The following is an 18127-nucleotide window of genomic DNA, read 5'->3' as shown; positions in this document are numbered from 1 at the left end:
AGGAATATTAAAAAAGAGTTCTCAGTGCTTCTCCAGGAATGATTCTAAACAAGTACCTGGAGAATTCTGATGTGGGCAAATAACCATACTTTCAGAAACTCTGCTGTTGAGAGATAAAAAGCAGATTGCTCTATATTGTGTATTTATCTATCCTGTGCTCCACTGGGGGAAGAAGACAAAGGCATAAAATAACTCAGTCCTTATTCTCTTGGGGTTCACAAATACTCAGAGTAGATAGAGCATAGTACCATTTCTTTGGTACTTGGGATTGAACCCAGAGACATTCTATGGCCACACCCTCAGCTCTTTAAATTTATTTTTGTTGTTTTGAAATAGAGTCTCACTAGGTTGCTGAGGGCCTAAGTTGATGAAGCTGGTTTCAAGCCTGTGAGCATCCTGTTTCAAGTACTGGGATTAGAGGCCTGCACAGCCTTGCCAGGCTCCCATTTCAGACAACATGTGAGAATGGGCCATGAGAATGATGTGGATGGAATGCTACATGAAAGAGGAATATAAGAAAGGGAAGCATCACAGCTTCATGACAGGGGATGAGCAGGGTTTGAAGAAGCTAGGAGCCAACAAGATGGGGAAGAAAGTGGATTATTTCAAGATTTTGGACAGCAACTAAGTGTCAAGAAAGTATCCTTACTTTAGGAAATCAGTATGTGAAATACACATCTGAACTGAAAAAATGAAATTATGTATACACATGGTGGGATTTATGCTTGAAAAGAAAGCTGGGACTCAGATTGAAGAGATCCTTTAGTTTGAACCATATTCTGTAGTTACTGGGTGGTTCCTTAATTATGCAGATAAGATCAATGTCCCATATTCAAGCCTGATCTGAGCCCCAGACAGTGGCACAGGCTTATAATCCCAGTATTTTAGAAGTTGAGACAGGAGGATTGCAGGTTTGAAGCCAGCCTCAACAACTTAGTGAGACCCTCAGCAACTTTCAAAATAAAAAATAAAATTGGGCTGGGAGTGTAGCTAAGAAGTAGAATGCCCTGGGCTCAATCCCCAGTACGAACAAACAATAAATAATATACAAATAAAATTAGTTGGGCATGGTGGCACATGCCTGTTATCCCAGTACTTGGGGGGCTGAGACAGGAGGATCATAGGTTTCAGGCCAACCTCAGCAACTTTGTGAGACCATCAACAACTTAGTGAAACCCTGTTTCAAAATAAAAAATAAAATAAGATTGGAGTGTAGTTCAGTGGTACAGAGCCCCTAGGCTCAACTCCCAGTACCAAATGGAAAAAGACTCATCTGGCAGTGACTTTGAATATCCGGAACTATTTGGTGGTTGGTTGTACGAACTGTGGGGAAGGAGGAATGTTCCTAAACTTTGTGAAGGTAGATTCACAAGATCTGGAGCTTAAATGGGTAAGAAACTTTTCAAAAGATGTCCTAGATTTCTGACATTTCCAGTCTTCCTTGACTGGGAAGATTGAGTACAACTTTACCACCCTGTGTGAGTTTGAGTAGGAAATGTTTTGAGGTCTACTAGAACTCAACTTCCTGTCCAAAGTCAAAATCTTCTCTGCATAAGCAGCAGGTAGCTTTACTTAACTCTATGGCAGTTATATTATGTCGAAAGGAACACGTCTGAAACTCCCAGGACAGAATTGCAGATTTGGATGCATCTGAACAGAGGCAGACTGCTTAAATTACTTATTGTTTAAATATTATTATATGAAAGCACTGCACAAAAAAAAAAACTTAGGTGAACAATCCTACCTTTAGGAAACTAAAAATCTTAACGGAACCTCCAAGGAAAAAGATCCCAAGAGTAAACGGCAGGACTCCAAACCCACAAACCACTTATCAGAGAATACTTGCATCGGAGTCCTGAGGCCTTGGGGTGAAAATTAGTGGGCTATTGAGTTGAAAATGAGAAACTTCTTTTGGGGGATTGTGGACTTGCAGAACTCTGTGAAGTACTAGATGTTAGACTGACTGCCCAAACCTCACTTGAGAGAAGGTCTCAGGGACTTGCGGTGCCTATAAAGCTACAAATTCTTTACCCAGCTACCAATTATGCGGTTTAGGGTGGGTGAAACTCTTAAAGCCCGCCTGGAAGTCGGGTAGCTCGCTTCGATTGGAAGAACTCTCTTCCCCGCCTACCCTCTCTCGCCTGTCAATCTCACCGATCGTGCGCCCACTTCACCTTTGCCCCGCCCCTTCACAGTGACGTAAATCTGGCGCCCTTTCCCGCCCCAGCCCTCAAGCCCCACTCGTCGCTTCAGTTCCTCATTGGCTGGTAGAGAGGGAAGGGAAAGGCCACTCTATTTTAACTTCGGAGCTACCCTCTCTAATCTGTCTCTGTCAGGAGAGCAATTTTAGACCGGAGGTGCGCGCAGGCGTGCAAAAGGTCCCTCGGGTGGAGGAGCACTTCCCCTCGCTCGCGAGAGAATTCATTACCCCGTTGTGACGCAGAGAGCGCCCCGCACACCGCCTTCACTTGCAATTGGCTATAGCCCAAGCCCGTCACGTAGCCACGCCCCCTCCCCGCCTCGCTTCCTATCTCGGGATCTTTGATAGACAGGAGGCCCCGCCTCCCCGGGTTCTGCCGCTTAGCCCTGCGATTGGCTGAGGGACCTGGCATGCTTCCCCATCCCCTTCCCCCTTCAGCGCCTCTAGAGGCTGGCGGGACCCCGCGGAAGTTGTCAGTCAAAACCCCTCCCTCCCACCCCCCGCGAGGCCCTCCCCCTGGCCGCGCGCCTCCGCGCGCGCGCGCCCACAGTGCCCCTCGCCGGTACCAGCCAGCCGCCTTCTCAAGTTGTAGCGTCCGCTCGCCCGGGGCTCTCGTGGGCGGCCGGCGGGCGCGCGGCGCTGCCAGGGGCCGGAGAGTGCGCGCCGGGGGTCGGCGATGCGGCGCCCGCGCTGACAGGCAGGAGCGCACCGCGGCGGCGGCTCGGGCACCCGCGATGGCAGCGCCCCGGGGGCAGGCTCGGGGCTGGGCGGCCGGCGCTGGCAGTGGCCGCTGAGGCGCGGGCCGCCGGCGGGCGAGCGAGCAGCTGAGGGCGAGGGCGAGGGCGCGCACCTCCGCCGGCCGCGCGGCGTCAACAACTTGGGCGCCTCCGCCCCGCTCCCTCGCCGCCCGGACTTGGCCGCGGCGGGGCCGGCCTCGGGCGCCGACATGCGGCCGTGAGGCGGGGCCGGCGGCCGGAGAACTCGGCGGGCGCGGAGCGGCGGGCCCGGGGCGCTCGCCCGCCTCCTGCCGCCGCCCGAGCCGCGCGAGCAGCCGCCGAGCGCCGGGGCCGCGGAGATGTCGTCGTCGTCGCCGCCGGCGGGGGCTGCCGGCGCCGCCATCTCGGCCTCGGAGAAAGTAGACGGCTTCACCCGGAAATCGGTGCGCAAGGCGCAGCGGCAGAAGCGCTCCCAGGGCTCGTCGCAGTTCCGCAGCCAGGGCAGCCAGGCGGAGCTGCACCCCTTGCCCCAGCTCAAAGGTAACCCCCGCGGCGCGGCTGCGGGGCTCGGCTCGCCTCCCCGCCGGGGTCGTAGGGCGCGAGCCCGCGGGCGCACCGAGCTCCGCTCCCCCCGCCGCCTTTTTATTCAAACAGGTTTAATGCAAAGAGTCTGGCTCATCCCCGATCGACCTTAACTCTTCTCATCTTGGAGGCCAACACCCCTTCCCACCTGCACGCTCGCTTAACCTGCCCTTCCAATTGGGACGCTTCTGACCTGGCGGGTAGACTTAATTCACTTTCCCACCCGTCCCCCTTCCTCATCTTGCCCTTTGCTTAACTTTGACATCCTGTCTCGTTTTTTTGATCCCAGTCTCTGCTCCTCTTTTTAACCTGGAGCAGAGAGTCCTATGTTTTTTCTCTTCTAAAGCTGTCTGCACCGCCTCTTCTCAGCCCCCTTTCCATTGATTATTCCCCAAGAGTCATCAGACTAGGAATCTGAATGCAAACTGGTTAAAAGTTGGCTGGTCTCTAGATGTATTTAGAGAAAAAAGAAGTCTAAAAAGTCGCACCAGTGTAGCAGTTTATTTACTGAAGATCATTAGGTTGAAACGTTATGCCTTAAACTAGTCTGTCGCCTGAGAAGGGTACACACGGCCTGTTTGGGGAAGTATGAGGAGTAGATAGCATTGCTTTGCAGTCGTGGAGAACTTAGTTCAGCAGGCAGTGGTTCCAGGAACTTTGTAAGGTTTGTACAGTAATTCAGATTGGTATCCATGCCTAATGTCTTGCAGGAGTACTTGGCATTCCTTTTGGCACACTCTCCACACTAAGTTTAGAGGTTTTTTCCATAAGTTGTTTTCTGATATCCTTGCTTATTCTTTGAGAATTACAGGCTTTGAATTTTGTGATTTTACTGTTTTTATGCGATAGAATCCAATATAGAAGATGATATGTATGTTTTTAAACACTTAAAAAAATTCTTGCAATAAAAGAAACCTGATAAAAATCTACATCTTCTGTTTTACAAGACCAGGAAATTAAAGTTTCAAACTAAAGTAGATAAATGTTCAGCAGATTTTTCAATTGCTTGAAAAATGTCCAGCGTCTCCTTCAAGGCCAATCTGGTTCTCATTTGTCTTTGGGCCTATGAATCTAGCCTTGGTTTGGCAAGGAGTCTAAAGAAAATCCCAGATCCTATCACAGTTGACCTACAATAGTTTTGGAACCCCATTCAAACCCTACATTGCCCTTCCTCTTGGGGTGCTTCTAAGTCAAGGACATTCCCCAGCTAGAGTAAACTGGCTTTTGACAAGAGATTTAATCAGTGCTATCACGTTTATCATTTGATTGGTTTTGAGCATACCAAAATTGTTAAAATTTACATATAGTTATGGTAGACCACAATGGTAGGAATTGCTAAGACTTTAATTCTTGAATGTATCATATGTAAGAAAGAATATCATCTTACCTATTAGGATATTGAATTGCTATTTGTAGGTTTAAAATTTTACACATAATTAAAACATAGTTATTTTTATGCTTTTGATTTCCCTTTTAATTATTATATTTTTTTAATTTTAAATGATTAATTTTTGTTTGAAGTTTGAAGGTTTGGTGCTAGTATTTTCTTTTTTTTTTTTTAATGTGTGTGGTACTGAATATTGAACCTAAGGGCATTCTATCTCTGAGCTACACCCTCTGGCTTTATTTTTTATTTTAACAGGCTCTCGCTGAGTTGTGGAGATCCCTACTAAATTGCTGAGAATGGCTGAGAACCTGTGATCCTCCTTTCTCAGTCTCCCAAGTACAGGGATTACATGGTAGTATGCACTACCATGACCTGCTGGTGCAAGCATTTTCTTTTTATATTTATTGAACTTGCTTTTTTAGTAAGATTCGGTTTCTAGTATTTTACTTGTTGATATATATTGTTATATTAGCTTGTTATACCCCTTTTTTGGTAGTGTTGAGGACTGAATTTTCTAAGCTACACCCCCCAGCCCTATTTTATTTTTTATTTAGAAATAGGGTCTCACTAAGTTGTTGAGAGCCTAAGTTGCTGAGACTGGCTTCAAACCTGTGATCTTGTCTCAGCCTCCCAACTACTGGGATTACAGGCATGTGCCACCACTCCTGGCTTATACCCAGTTTTATTTAGTAAAAATAATTAAAGCCGGGTGTGGTGGCACATGCTTTTAATCCCAGTATTTGGGAGGCTGAGACAGGAGGATCACAAATTCGAAGTTAGCTTCAGCTACTTAGGCCCCTTTGCAATTTAATGAGACCTTGTTTCAAAATACGGAATAAAAAATAGGGCTGGGGGTATAGCTCAGAGGTAGAATGCTCGTGGTTTCAATCCCTAGTACTGCAAAAAAAAAAAAAAAAAAAGGTTAATTTCAATCAGGAAATGCAGCTTATATACATTTTACACATACAAGCCTGGCAAAAATATGCATAAGATCAGAACCATCTAAGTTATATAATGCTTGGTTCAACAAGTTGAAGGTACAATAAATGTCTTTATTTATAGTATGTAGTTACTCATAGTAAAAAATAAAATGGAAACTTTAGATTCATTTCAGGTATTTGCATAATAATAGCATTTCTCATAGGAAAATTATTCGAGATAAATTTGTGCAGATGTAAATGGGAAAATTAGAAGCTTACTGGGATTATTCACCAATAGGAAAAACTACTTTTATTCCAGGTGCCAAAATGCTTGAAAAGTGATTTTCTTTTTAAACAATTGATTTACTTGCTACGTTGGCAGTGTCCTTAGTACTACAGTGTTGTGTATTTTTCTGTCAGTAGTTTTTTTTTCCCATTTGTGGCTTTAAAAAAACAACCAAAAAAGACAGTGGAAAACCCTTAGTATGTGTATGAAAGAATTTTGTTCCTGCTCTGAAATATAATCTTACTGGAGAGTGATTCAGATATCCGTGGGCATCCAAGATCTTTTAAGTGTTTATTCCAAACTGCTTATGTTACACTTTGTCCACATGAGTCTAAACTGGAAAAGTGCCAATGAGTTTTCCTCAAAGCATACTGTGAATAAGGATTAACAAAATAATTCATGTTTTTATCTGTAAGTAGTTTATATTTGCAGAATCATTTAGTAAAGGGGTTGCAGGATTTTAATGGTGAAATGTTAAAAATAGTTTGTAGAGAAATTATTAAATAAACTTTGATAAAAGTTTTTTTTTTTTTTTAATGAAAAACTGTTATTCGGGTCCTGAAAACTAAACTGCCTTATATTGTAAAGCTTAAACTTTTTTTCTTGTTATCTTATTTTATAAACTCACCTGAGAGCTAGATAAAAGAAAATAAAATTAGGAACATTTTATCAGTAGTCTTTTATATACTTAAAATTTACCCTGGCATGTTACTTAATTTTTCCACTTTACCCTTTTCATCTGGGAACCAACAATTAGGAAACTGTCAACTTTTAAAAAGCTGTTAGAATTGGAAGTTTTTCAGTCTATTCAACCAATTTCTGCTTACATTTCTGGAAGGATTGGTTTGGTAAAGTAGTTGTTGCCTCGCTGGGTGTGGTGGCCCAGGCTTCTAATCCCAGCGTTTGGGAGGCTGAGATAGGAGGATCATGGTTCCTGGACAGCCTCACCTACTTAGTGAGGCCCTTTGTAACTCAGTGAGGCCCTGTTTCAAAATAAAGAATAATAAAATAAAATAGGGCTGGGGGGATAGCTTGGAGATAGAATGCTCCTGGGTTCCATCCCCAGTGTGTGTGTGTGTGGGGGGGGGATAGTTGTTGCCTTACTTTTATTTAACAGTTTAGCACTTTTTTTTTTTTTTTTTTTGGTGGTACTGGGGTTCCTGGAAGCCCTTCTACCTCGGGGCTACACTCCCAGACCTATTTTTACATTTTCATTTTGGAAACAGGGTCTCCTAAGCCAGCGCGCGCGGCTGGCTTCGAACCTGCGCGATCCTCCTGTCTCCCCCTCCCAAGGGCGGGGATTACAAGCGGTCACCACCACGCCCAGCCAACAGTTTAGCACTTTCAAATTGTTTTGCCCTTTGTTTTATTTTTTAATTATGAAACAGTATATTGCTCATAGGAAGTGGAACAGTCCAAAGATGTGTAATCCTTAAACCCTGTTATCTGCCTTTTCACACCTACTAAGGTAATGCTGTTGTGTGACAGTCATGGCTCAGAGTCTTTTTACAACTTGTTATATTTCATTGGATCATCCTAGCAACTTTTGCAAGACCAGGATTACTCCCATTGGTGAGAAAGTTGTGGCTTAAACATATTAGTTTCAAACCTGTAATTATTTATCTGGATAGTGTTACAACTGGCATTGGGACTCAGGTCAAGAGTTTTCAGAATTTTTGCTGTTAACCTGTTTTATCCAAATTTGAAGCAATATGATAGAAAAAGTTGGGTCACTTGGGTTAGTCCTGGGTCAAAGGTAAATTTTTAATTTTTCAGAGTTATTCTCCTTATCTGCAAAATGGGGATAATACCTTCTATCTCCCAGGATTGAGGGGATTAAGTGAAATTTAAGTGCTTTAAAATAGGTAAAGAATGTTTGTTCCTATTCTCTTTGATATTTGAAAATCCAGATTAAAGATATTTGTAAATGAAAGGCTATCAATAGGATTACTTGTGGTAAACTTCCTAAATGTATTTAAAGTATGGTTTTATCTATAACCAGTTTTCAGATGTGATTTATGTGAAGTGAGCTGAAGCCGCTCGCATTTTCAGCATGTGTGTACAGTGAAAATAGGGTAAAGTCAGATTGTTTAAGATGTTAAAAACTGTAGTAAAGATCTTTTGCCAAGCTGGGCATGGAGGCGCATGCTTGTAAGTCCAGTACTTTCCAACTCTGTATATTTTTTAATTTGGAAAGAGTCTCTTCTAAGCTGCTATGGGTCTTACTAAATTGCTGAGGCTGGCCTCAAACCTGTGGTCCTCCTATCTCAGCCTCCCAAATAATGGGATTACATATGTGTGCCACCATGCTTGGCTAATTTATATTATTTTATGAAGTATCTAATTGACTAATGTATTTGGCAAACTGGTCTAACCATTAGAGTAGAGCAGTATCCATTTTTTTTTCCCAGTACTGGGGATGGAACCCAGGGGCATGCTACCTCCGAGCTACAACCCCAGCCCTATTTTTTATTCTTTATTTGTAAACAGGGTCTCACTGAATTGCAAAGGGCCTCACTAAGTAGCTGAGGCTGTCCTTGAACCTCGCTCCTCCTGTCTCAGCCTCCCAAGTGCTGGGATTACAAGTGTGTGTCACCATGCCCAGTTTATTCTTCATTTTTGAAAGAGAGTCTCACTAGTTGCAAAGGGCCTCAATAAGTAGCTGAGGCTATCTGAGAACTGTGATCCTCCTGTCTCAGCCTCCCAAATGCCGGAATTACAAGTGTGCGTCACCATGCCTGGCTCTAGAGTAGTATCTTACAAATAGTAAATTTAAGTTGTTTTCCTGTATCAGTGATGACTCACAATTGCTTTGGGCTAGTTTTTTAACCTCTTTGAACTTCAGTTTAATCATTTTCCCCTGCAAGAATAACATTTTCTCTTGATAAAAATCACAATGAATTAGTCTTTAATGAGTTATTGCCCTCTAGTATTTCTTTCTTTCTTTCTTCCTTTTTTTTTTTATTTTGTGGTACTGTGGGTTGAACTCAGGGGTGTTCTACTTTGGAGCTACACTCCCAGCCCTATTTTATTTTTTAGTTTGAAACAGGGTCTAAATTTCCAGTGCTCACTAAACCTCTGAAGGCTGGCTGTGAGCCTCTGATCCTCCTGTCTTTCAAGTACTGAGATTACAAGCATGCACTACCATGCCAGCACCCTTTTGGATTCAAAGATAGGTTTATAAACAAAAATAATAGATTTGGGAAATAACAGATTTTTGTTTTACTTTTTCAATTTTTTGGGGGGGGTTATTGGGGATGGAACCCTTCTACCTCTGGGCTAAGTTCCCAGACCTATTTTATATTTTTATTTGGAAACAGAGTTTCCAAATATTTTATATTTTTATTTGGAAACAGAGTCTCTTAAGCCAGGGAGGCAGGCTGGAACCTGGGCGATCCTCCTGTTTCTTCCGCCTCCCAAGTGCGAGGATTACAAGCATGTGCCACCACGCCCAGCGTTACATTTTCAATTTAGCTTCTTAAATTGTAAATAACTTGTATAGAGACTAATTTCTTTCCTTTTTTTTCAGTACTGGGGATGGAACTCGGGAGCATTCTACCTTCGAGCTACACCCCCAGTCCTATTTTTTATTCTTTATTTTGAAAAGGGTCTCACTGAGTTGCAAAGGGCATAAGTAGCTGAGGCTGCTGGTGAACCACGACCCTCTGGTTTCAGTCTCACAAATGCTGGGATTACAAGTGTGTGCCACCACACCCATCTTAATTTCTATTTTTATGGTGTTTAGCACTCTTGTTCTCTAAGTATTTGCTATATACTTAGAAAGCTTGGAAAAATATATCAATATCTGTTTTCCATTCATGAAAGGTTCTAAATTAATTGGTCAAAAGCTCCCAGGGTGACTTTAGTGTGCATTCAGGGTTGAGAATCACCCTGATTTAGCATTATCTGTCTATTGATTTAATTCATTAATTGAGACTTTGTCCTTTTCTCTGATACTCAGGGCTCATTACCCTGTCTATTAACATTTCCTACCCTCGCTTCACCTCCTGATACTTACATCTCACTTTCTTAACTTTGCTGCCCCCTATGGCTCATTAGCTGCTTCCCTGAAGGGAATAGTGCTTGTTAGGTTTTGGAGTTTTAGGTATGATAAGGTGATTCTATTAAATTTTGCCATTTTATTGTAATTAAAGCCCAACTGTCATTCATTGTCAGATGGTCAGTTTTCTTTCCTCTGATTTTGAGCTGCGGCTGAATAGGCGGGTAAAATTGAGAACATATGGTAGAGGTTTGCTTAGCTTTAATCTCATTACTCAGGGTAACAGGTGATGACTCCATTCACTCTGGAACATAAAATTGATTTCTTAGTTGACTGTGGTGGTGCATGTGTGTAATCTCAGTACTTGGGAGGTTTAGACAGGAAGATTGCAGGTTTGAGACCACCCTCAGCAATTTATCGAGGCCCTCCACAACTTCATGAGACCCTGTTTAATATAAAAGTAAAATAGAGCTGGGTATGTAGCTCAGAGGTATAGTGCCTCTGGGTTCAATCCCCAGAAACACACACACACACAATTTTTTTTTTATTCCTATTTTTCTGCTTCTTGAAGAACTAGAGTACCTAATGTTACTACTGGATATATTGAATAAAAGGTACTCCACAAATAACTATGGAACTTACCTGTGTATTTGGTCATGTCTTCTAATTATTTTGTATCGAGAAATATCTTTTGCAACCTGGCAAGACTCTTAACAGCCTAGAGACCCTGTCTCAAAACAACAACAGCAAAAGATTTAGGGACTTAACACCAGAGGAAGAATGCCAGTGTTTCATCATCAGCACCACAAAAAAAGTGTTCTCTCCGGAGTGAAAAGTCTTATCATTTTACATAATCCCAACCACAGTTTTTTTTTTTTTTAAACAAAGAGAGAGCAACAAGGATCCAGGAACAATTTTATATTTGTCTTTGGCCTGTTGGCTCACCATTTTGTACAATATTTTTGTTGTTTGGGGCTCATGTTCAGTCAAGAGAGGGGAGGGAGGGAGAGAGATATCAGGAATGTAATTTTTTTTAAACAGATGTCTGTTTTTTAGAGAACTCATTATAGTACCTAACATAGTACTTTGTGCATATGAAATGTGATCATGTAGATAGAATCCCTGTTTTGAGTAGGAAATTACCTTTCTGTTGTCTTCTAGTTACCCTCCCCTATCCCCACTGATTGTGCTTTTTCCAGTGATGTTTGATGCTATCTACCAAAGATTGATTCTATATCCCCACTGATTGTGCTTTTTCCAGTGATGTTTGATGCTATCTACCAAAGATTGATTCTATTTTGTTTGTTTTTTGCTGTAATGTATTTATTCCTAAATCTGCTTCAAGCTTAGAGTAAATTAATTCTAGGTTCTTAATACTTTGATAGTAAAGGTGGATTTAAAACAAAGGATTAGTCCTTTTATTTTGCCAGTGACAAGTGTGAGTGATAACATTATTCATGTGTTGCTGAAAAGTTACTGTATAAGGTTTGTGTGGAAAAGTAATACTGGGTTGACTCAGACATAGATATGTATATTCAAAACTGAATAAAATGAAATGGTTTGTTTTTAGTAATTTCTAAATTTGGGGTGCAGTTTTTATTGATAAGAATGTCCTTGAAGGAGAAAAAAGGAACATATTTAAAATATGTAATTACTTTTAGTACATTATTGTGTAACAGGAATTTAATTGCTGAAAGAGTTTTACATGACAGGATTGCTCTATGCAAAATAGACTTGTCTGAACAGGATAATTGACTAATAGGCAGTTTCAGGAGTATTTTTTAAATGTGTATCTTTTTTAACTTTTTTCTTTAAAAATTTGTTTTTATGTGCTTTTTGAATGAATAATGAAAAGTTTTAGAAATACTTCAATTTTGCCTAAAGTATTCGACTTGGATTTTGTGGGTCTAACTTGGATACCGGAGGCAAGAGATTTCTTGGGAACATACTCCTCCTACTGGAATGGTGATGTTAATTGCACCTACTATAAGCTTTAGGCCTACTGGAATGTATTATTTAGTTGAGCCTTGTAGTGCTGAATGGGACCTCAAAACTGTTTACCTTCCACCTGGAATTTATTTCACTCTTGTTGTAAATAATTAGTTTTCTAATAATTTTATCAGAGAAACCTTCTTTAAAGTAGAAAGGAATTCCCAGCACTCCAAAATAATAAATGAATGAATGAATGAATATATGAATGGAGATGCAGGGCTTTTAGCTCTTAGATACTCTTTCAGGTTTTGCTTAGTTTATGAATAAATTGTATAGGTAATGGCTAAAGAGATTAGAACTCATGGTTTAGGAATATCAAATCAAACATAACTTCAGAAACTACATTTTGTTTTTGCCTTTGTTTTACACTGGCAAAGGATGTTCTAGAATTAGTTACTGTCAAAGATTATGTCAGCTCATTGTTAATCCTGTGCCTTTTTTTTTTTTTTTTTTTTTTCGGTACTGGGGATGGAACCCAGGGGCATTCTACCTTTGAGCTACACTAGCCCTCTTATTTATTTTTTTGGTGGTACTGGGGTTCCTGGAAACCCTTCTACCTCCGGGCTACACTCCCAGACCTATTTTTTTTTTTTTATATTTTTATATGGAAACAGGGTCTCTTAAGCCAGAGAGGCTGGCTTCGAACCTGTGTGGTCCTTCTGTTTCTGCCTCCCAAGCGCGGGCGCCCAGCCTACCAGCTCTCTTTTTTAATCCTTATTTTATAACAGGGTCTCACTGAGTTGCAAAGGGCCTTACTAAGTAGCTGAGGCTGCCCGCAAACCTGCAGTCCTTCTATCTCAGCTTCCCAAATGCAGGGGTAACAAGTGTGAGACACCACACCCAGCCAGTCCTGTGCCTTTAAATTAATAAACCCCAGCCGGGTGTGGTGGCGCATGCTTGTAATCCCAGCATTTGGGAGGCTGAGACCTGAGGATCAGGGTTCGCAGACAGCCTCAGCTACTTAGTGAGGCCCTTTGCAACTCAGTGAGACCTGGTTTCAAAATAAAGAATAAAAAATAGGTCAGGGGGTGTAGCTCGGAGGTCTAATGCCCCCGGGTTCCATCCCCAGACCCGCAAAACAAACAAACAAAATTAATAAACTCCTTGAATTTGATTAGCAAAACTGGGTGAGTTTTAAAACAACTTTTAGCTGGGCATGGTGGTACATACTTGTAAGCCTAGTACTTGGGAGGCTGAGACAGGAGAATAGCAGGTTCTCAGCTAGCCTCAGCTACTTAGGCCCTCCATACTTAGTGAGGCTCTATTTCAAAATAAAGAATAAAAATATGACTGGGGGGTGTAACTCAGAAGTAGAATGCTCCTGGGGTTCAATCCCCAGTAGTGCAAAAAATAACAACAACAACTAAAGAAACATAATTTTTGAGACAGCATTTTCTAAAGATGAACATCTGTTGAAATTATAAATAAAATAATACATAACTTCTGTAGAAATATGTATCAGACTTAAGAAACTTTCACTACCATTCTTCTTTTAATTGGCCAGAAGAAAAATTTTGTTTGCCTGTTATGAAATTACACATTTCTTTTGCTTTCAAAAGTCTAGTACTAAGCTGGGCATGGTGGTATGTGCTTGTAATCCCAGTGTTTAAGAGACTGAGATAGAGGATCACAGGTTCAAAGACATCTTCAGCCTTGTAGCAAGACTCTCAACAACCTAACAAGACTGTTTCAAAACAATAAAAAGGGCTGGGAGTGTATCTTGGAGGTAGAATGATCCTGAGTTCAATCCCTAGTACACTCCAAAAAATCTAGTACTGCTTCAGCTACTTAGGCCCTTTGCAACTCACTGAGACCTGTTTCAAAATAAAGAATAAAAAATAGGGCTGGTAACTCCAAGGTATAATGCCTTTGGGTTCCGTCCCCAGTACCGCACATAAATAAATCTAGTACTAAATTTTTTCCCATAGTGCTTAAGATGTAGGTGAATCATTGTAGAGATTAAAAATTTGCCCAATCAATAAAGTGAATAAAACAATGAATGCTTTTTGTTTTGAAGTTAAATGTATTAGGAACTTATTGTTGGTGGGAATACAGACTAAGCAGGCAGAGTCAATTAGTGTGTTAAGTGGTGTGGTAAGGTATTAGGGGGTATGTGAGAAACTAAACCTAGTTTTGATATGGAAGTGGCGAAATCAAGGCAAGAAAGTTTCCTGGAGGAAGTAATATGTAAACTGAGAAGGTATTAGAGCAAGATAGATAGGGGTTAAAAAACAGTATGTGCAGACTCATAAGGAACCTAGGATGTTTGGGGGAATTGCTAGCAGTTTCTGTGGGTGGTGATATAAAATATAATAGGAGACTGTTTAGAGAAGAGACTGAAGCAAAAAATCAGGCCATATTACTGATGCTATGTCAAAGAATAGGTTTGAGCATTATGCTGCATATATACCTGATTGTGGGGAAGAAAGTGTGTTGGGAGAAGAGAGTAACACTAGTTAGAATGCTGGTGCAATAATCCAGACAAGAGATGGAGGAAGTGGTCTTGTCTCAGTAGAGATGTGGTGGTATTAGGCAGGAAGAATCAATGATGATACATTTCTGACCTGGGCAACTAGACATATGATAACAGTTTTTTGAAAGAGGGAAGACAGATCAGATTGTGAAGAGAAAATAATAACTCTTTATGGCACAGGTTAAAGTGCTGTGGGAAATTAAAGTTGCCGTATAGGATATTATATTAATTTGAGTCTGAAGCTAAGTAGATCTGTGCTAGAGATAATTTGAGAGTCCTTTAACTTATAGGTTGCATTTAAAATGAGATAAATTGCAAGTCTTTAGCTCATGGGTTGTCTTTGAAGTGATGGAAGTTGAAGGGACTACCCAGGTGAAGAAGTGTAGAACAGGAAGAGGCCAAGAACCACCAGCATGATGGTTAAAGGAAAAGGAGCAACCAAGAGATAAGAGACAGTGTGAGCAGGGATGAGGCAGTCCCGGGAAGAGAGTCTTAAAAACTGAGGGATGAGTAGAGGGGAAGTATTAACAGTGAAGAAATGGACAAGTCAAATAAGACTAAAGAGTTTCAGTCTTCAGGCATTACTGGTGACTTGCTAGGCATTTTATAAGATTGATAGACTTGAAACAGGGTATCTGAAAGGTGAAGACTGGGTGGAATTTGTGTAAGCCAAGTCAGTATGAACAATTTTTTCAGGAAGTTTGGCAGTTTTTAAAAATAATATTGTAGCTGTTAGGGGAGAATGGATTGTAGCAGAACAAGATTTTCAGAAGGAGGACCAGTTAGAAAATTATTTTAATAGGCTAGTTAAGACATGATGTAACTTGGTCTAGTGTGTTAGCAGTACAGATGGAGAGATTTATTTGAGATATGTCCTGGATAGAACTTGTTAATGAATTGTTTGGGAGTGAGGACAGAAAGAAAGGGAAAGGTAACATCAAGGATGATACCCAAATTTTAGCTTATTTAGGTGAGTTAGGGGTATATTACTACTACTGGAAAAGGAATATACTAGAGGAGGAACCAGGTATAGAGGGAAAATGCAGAGTTTTATTTTTGGAACTTTATATTTGAGATGTTTTTTAGAAATCCAGTTATAAATACCAAACAGACCTTTGGCTATGTAACTCAAAGAATGCCCATTTGGTAATTTCTGTGCCTTCCAAACATTAATTGCATTCTTTAGTATTTAGTTTTAGTATTCAGTGGCCTGCCAAGACTTTAAAGTTTTCTTATAAAAGATGTCCATAATGTGGGTTGCTGGCCACTTGATGTTCTGGCCAAATTAGGACCATTTATTCCCCATACAATGGAATATTTTCTATGTATATCTGATGGCAAGATATTCTTTGTGTGTGCATGAAAGATCACAAAATATGTTGGCAGAAATGTATGAGTAAGATTATAGTTGCTTAATTGCCTGCTTTCTGCCTTTCCATTGTAAGTTAAGTGCTTTGAGACTAGATATTCGTATCTTCCTACATAGCATTTAGGGAGCCAGGCTGTTTTTATATTTATTGAATGAAATAATGAAGTGAACACTATTAAAGTAAGATTTACAGAAAAATGTCATTTTGTAACATGGAATAGTCCACATCTTTATGATTTATAACTAATGTTTATATATGTCAAACTTGGTAGGTTATATCTTGTGTAAATCATTTATTCTCTCAATTTTTTTTTTTTTTGGTACTAGGGATTGAACTCAGAGACAGTCTACCTTTGAACTATACCCCCCAGCTCTTTTAATTTATTTTGAAACAGGGTCTCACTAAGTTACTGAGGGCCTCAGTAAATAGCTGAGGGTGGCTTCGAACTTTCAGTCCTCCTGTTTTAGCCTTCTAAATACTGACATTACAGGTGTGCACCACCATGCCCAGTTCACATGGTTATGAACTCTTTTTCTTTTTCATTTTTTTTTCTTTTGTGGTGGTGGGGATGGAACCCAGAGGCTTTCTACCTTCGGGCTACACTCCCAGACCTGTCTTTGTATTTTATATGGAAACAGGGTCTCACTAAGTTGTTGAGAGCCTCACTGAGTAGCTGAGGCTGGCTTCGAACCTGTGCGATCCTCCTGTCTCAGCCTCCCAAGCGCTGGGATTACAAGCGTGTGCCACCACGCCTGGCTAAACTCTTTCTATAGTGTTAAACTGAAGATGTGTATTGACCACACTAAAGTAAAATCGAATACCTTATTTCTGAACAGTGCAAAATAAATAAATATTTATTTATTTATTTATTTATTTATTTATTTATTTATTTATTTATTTAGCGGGTCTGGGGATGAAACCCAGGGGCATTCGACCTCCCTGCCCTGTTTTTTATTCTTATTTTGAAACAGGGTCTCACTAAGTTATGGAGTGCCTCACTAAGTAGCTGGGGCTGTCCGCGAACCATGATCCTCCCGTCTCAGCCTCCCAAATGCTGGGATTACAAGCGTGCTCCACCATGCCTGGCTCGAAACAAATATTTATAATTAAGAGCTTTAACAAGAGAGATCCTGGTTTCTTTAGGTGCTAAGCAGGTGGGACATTATTGAACATAAGTTTTTCTAAGAAACTTTAAAGCAGAGAATCTTAAAATTAGTTTGTGCGGGGTTGGGGTGGGGATTGGATGCAAGGGCATTCTACCTCTGAGGTATATACCTCTAGACCTTTTTATTTTTTGTTCTGTTGTACAGGGTCTTGCTAGATTGCTGAGAGTCTCATTATATTGCTGAGGCTGTCCTCGAACTTGTGACCCTCCTGTCTCAGTCTCTTAAGTACAGGGATTACAGACATGTGCCTCCACAACTAGGGATTAAAATGTTCTGATATTAAAAGTGTCACTGATCTTGTATGTGGTTTCCCTTTTAGCACTCTCTCTCTCTCTTAGCCTCTTAAGTAATCTAAAACTTTTTTTCAGGAAAAAAAGAAACCTTTTCTTTTATGAGTACTGAAAAACAAGATGAAGTAAATTGTTAATAATATAGCATATTTGTGTCACTGTTAGGTTTATAATTTAGAGTCAGTAACCACTCAAAATTATAATAATCTGTAATTAGAAGCTTGGATAGATTATTATAGATGATCAAGAACTGATTAGACTTTACTTTTTTTTGCCTCTCATTTGGAAATGCTAAGTATATTTTAGTCTCCTAGATAAGATTTTTGAAGTTTTCTTATACTGTGGTCATACAGTGTACTAATTTATTTTTCCCAATATAGGAGAGTAATATGAATTGGAGCAAGATAGTTGAGACTTGAATTTCATCTATCACTCTATGGATTTTATTCTCCATTACTAAAACCTCCAGGCAAGATAAAATTAAGACAGTTATATGTCTTCTCCTTGAGTTTTTCAGTTGCATTTGTGCTTCCCATGAATGAACCAGCCAAACTTTGTATCCAAAGTGAAACTACAGTAGCAAATGTGACAATGAAATGCTTTTACTGTGAAAGAGAAGGGACTTGTGTTTTCTCTAATATGCCCAAACTAGGGAGTATTAGGAATACCAGAGGGACTCCAGAGAATGGAGGGGAAACCTCAGCAAAGCTAGAATGGAAAGGTAGGAGAGGAAGAAGACTGAGGT

The 18127-nt window shown here is 40.7% G+C and overlaps 1 protein-coding gene across 1 annotated transcript in view; it reads left to right on the top strand.

Moving 5' to 3' along the window:
• Positions 1-3275: 3275 nt before the first annotated feature.
• The window catches only part of PPP2R5A (protein phosphatase 2 regulatory subunit B'alpha), a gene marked incomplete at both ends in the record, with an annotated part of 67309 nt that continues 52457 nt past the window's right edge, over positions 3276-18127 (top strand). Inside the window, one exon of the mRNA XM_080698224.1 lies at positions 3276-3456. Within this exon, the coding sequence (XP_080554350.1) occupies positions 3276-3456 (181 nt within the window). The remainder of the gene's footprint in view (positions 3457-18127) is intronic.

Source organism: Muscardinus avellanarius (genome assembly GCF_963383645.1).
Source record: "Muscardinus avellanarius genome assembly, chromosome: 7".
NCBI classification, from domain to species: domain Eukaryota; kingdom Metazoa; phylum Chordata; class Mammalia; order Rodentia; family Gliridae; genus Muscardinus; species Muscardinus avellanarius.
This window is presented reverse-complemented; position numbering and strand designations above follow the sequence as displayed.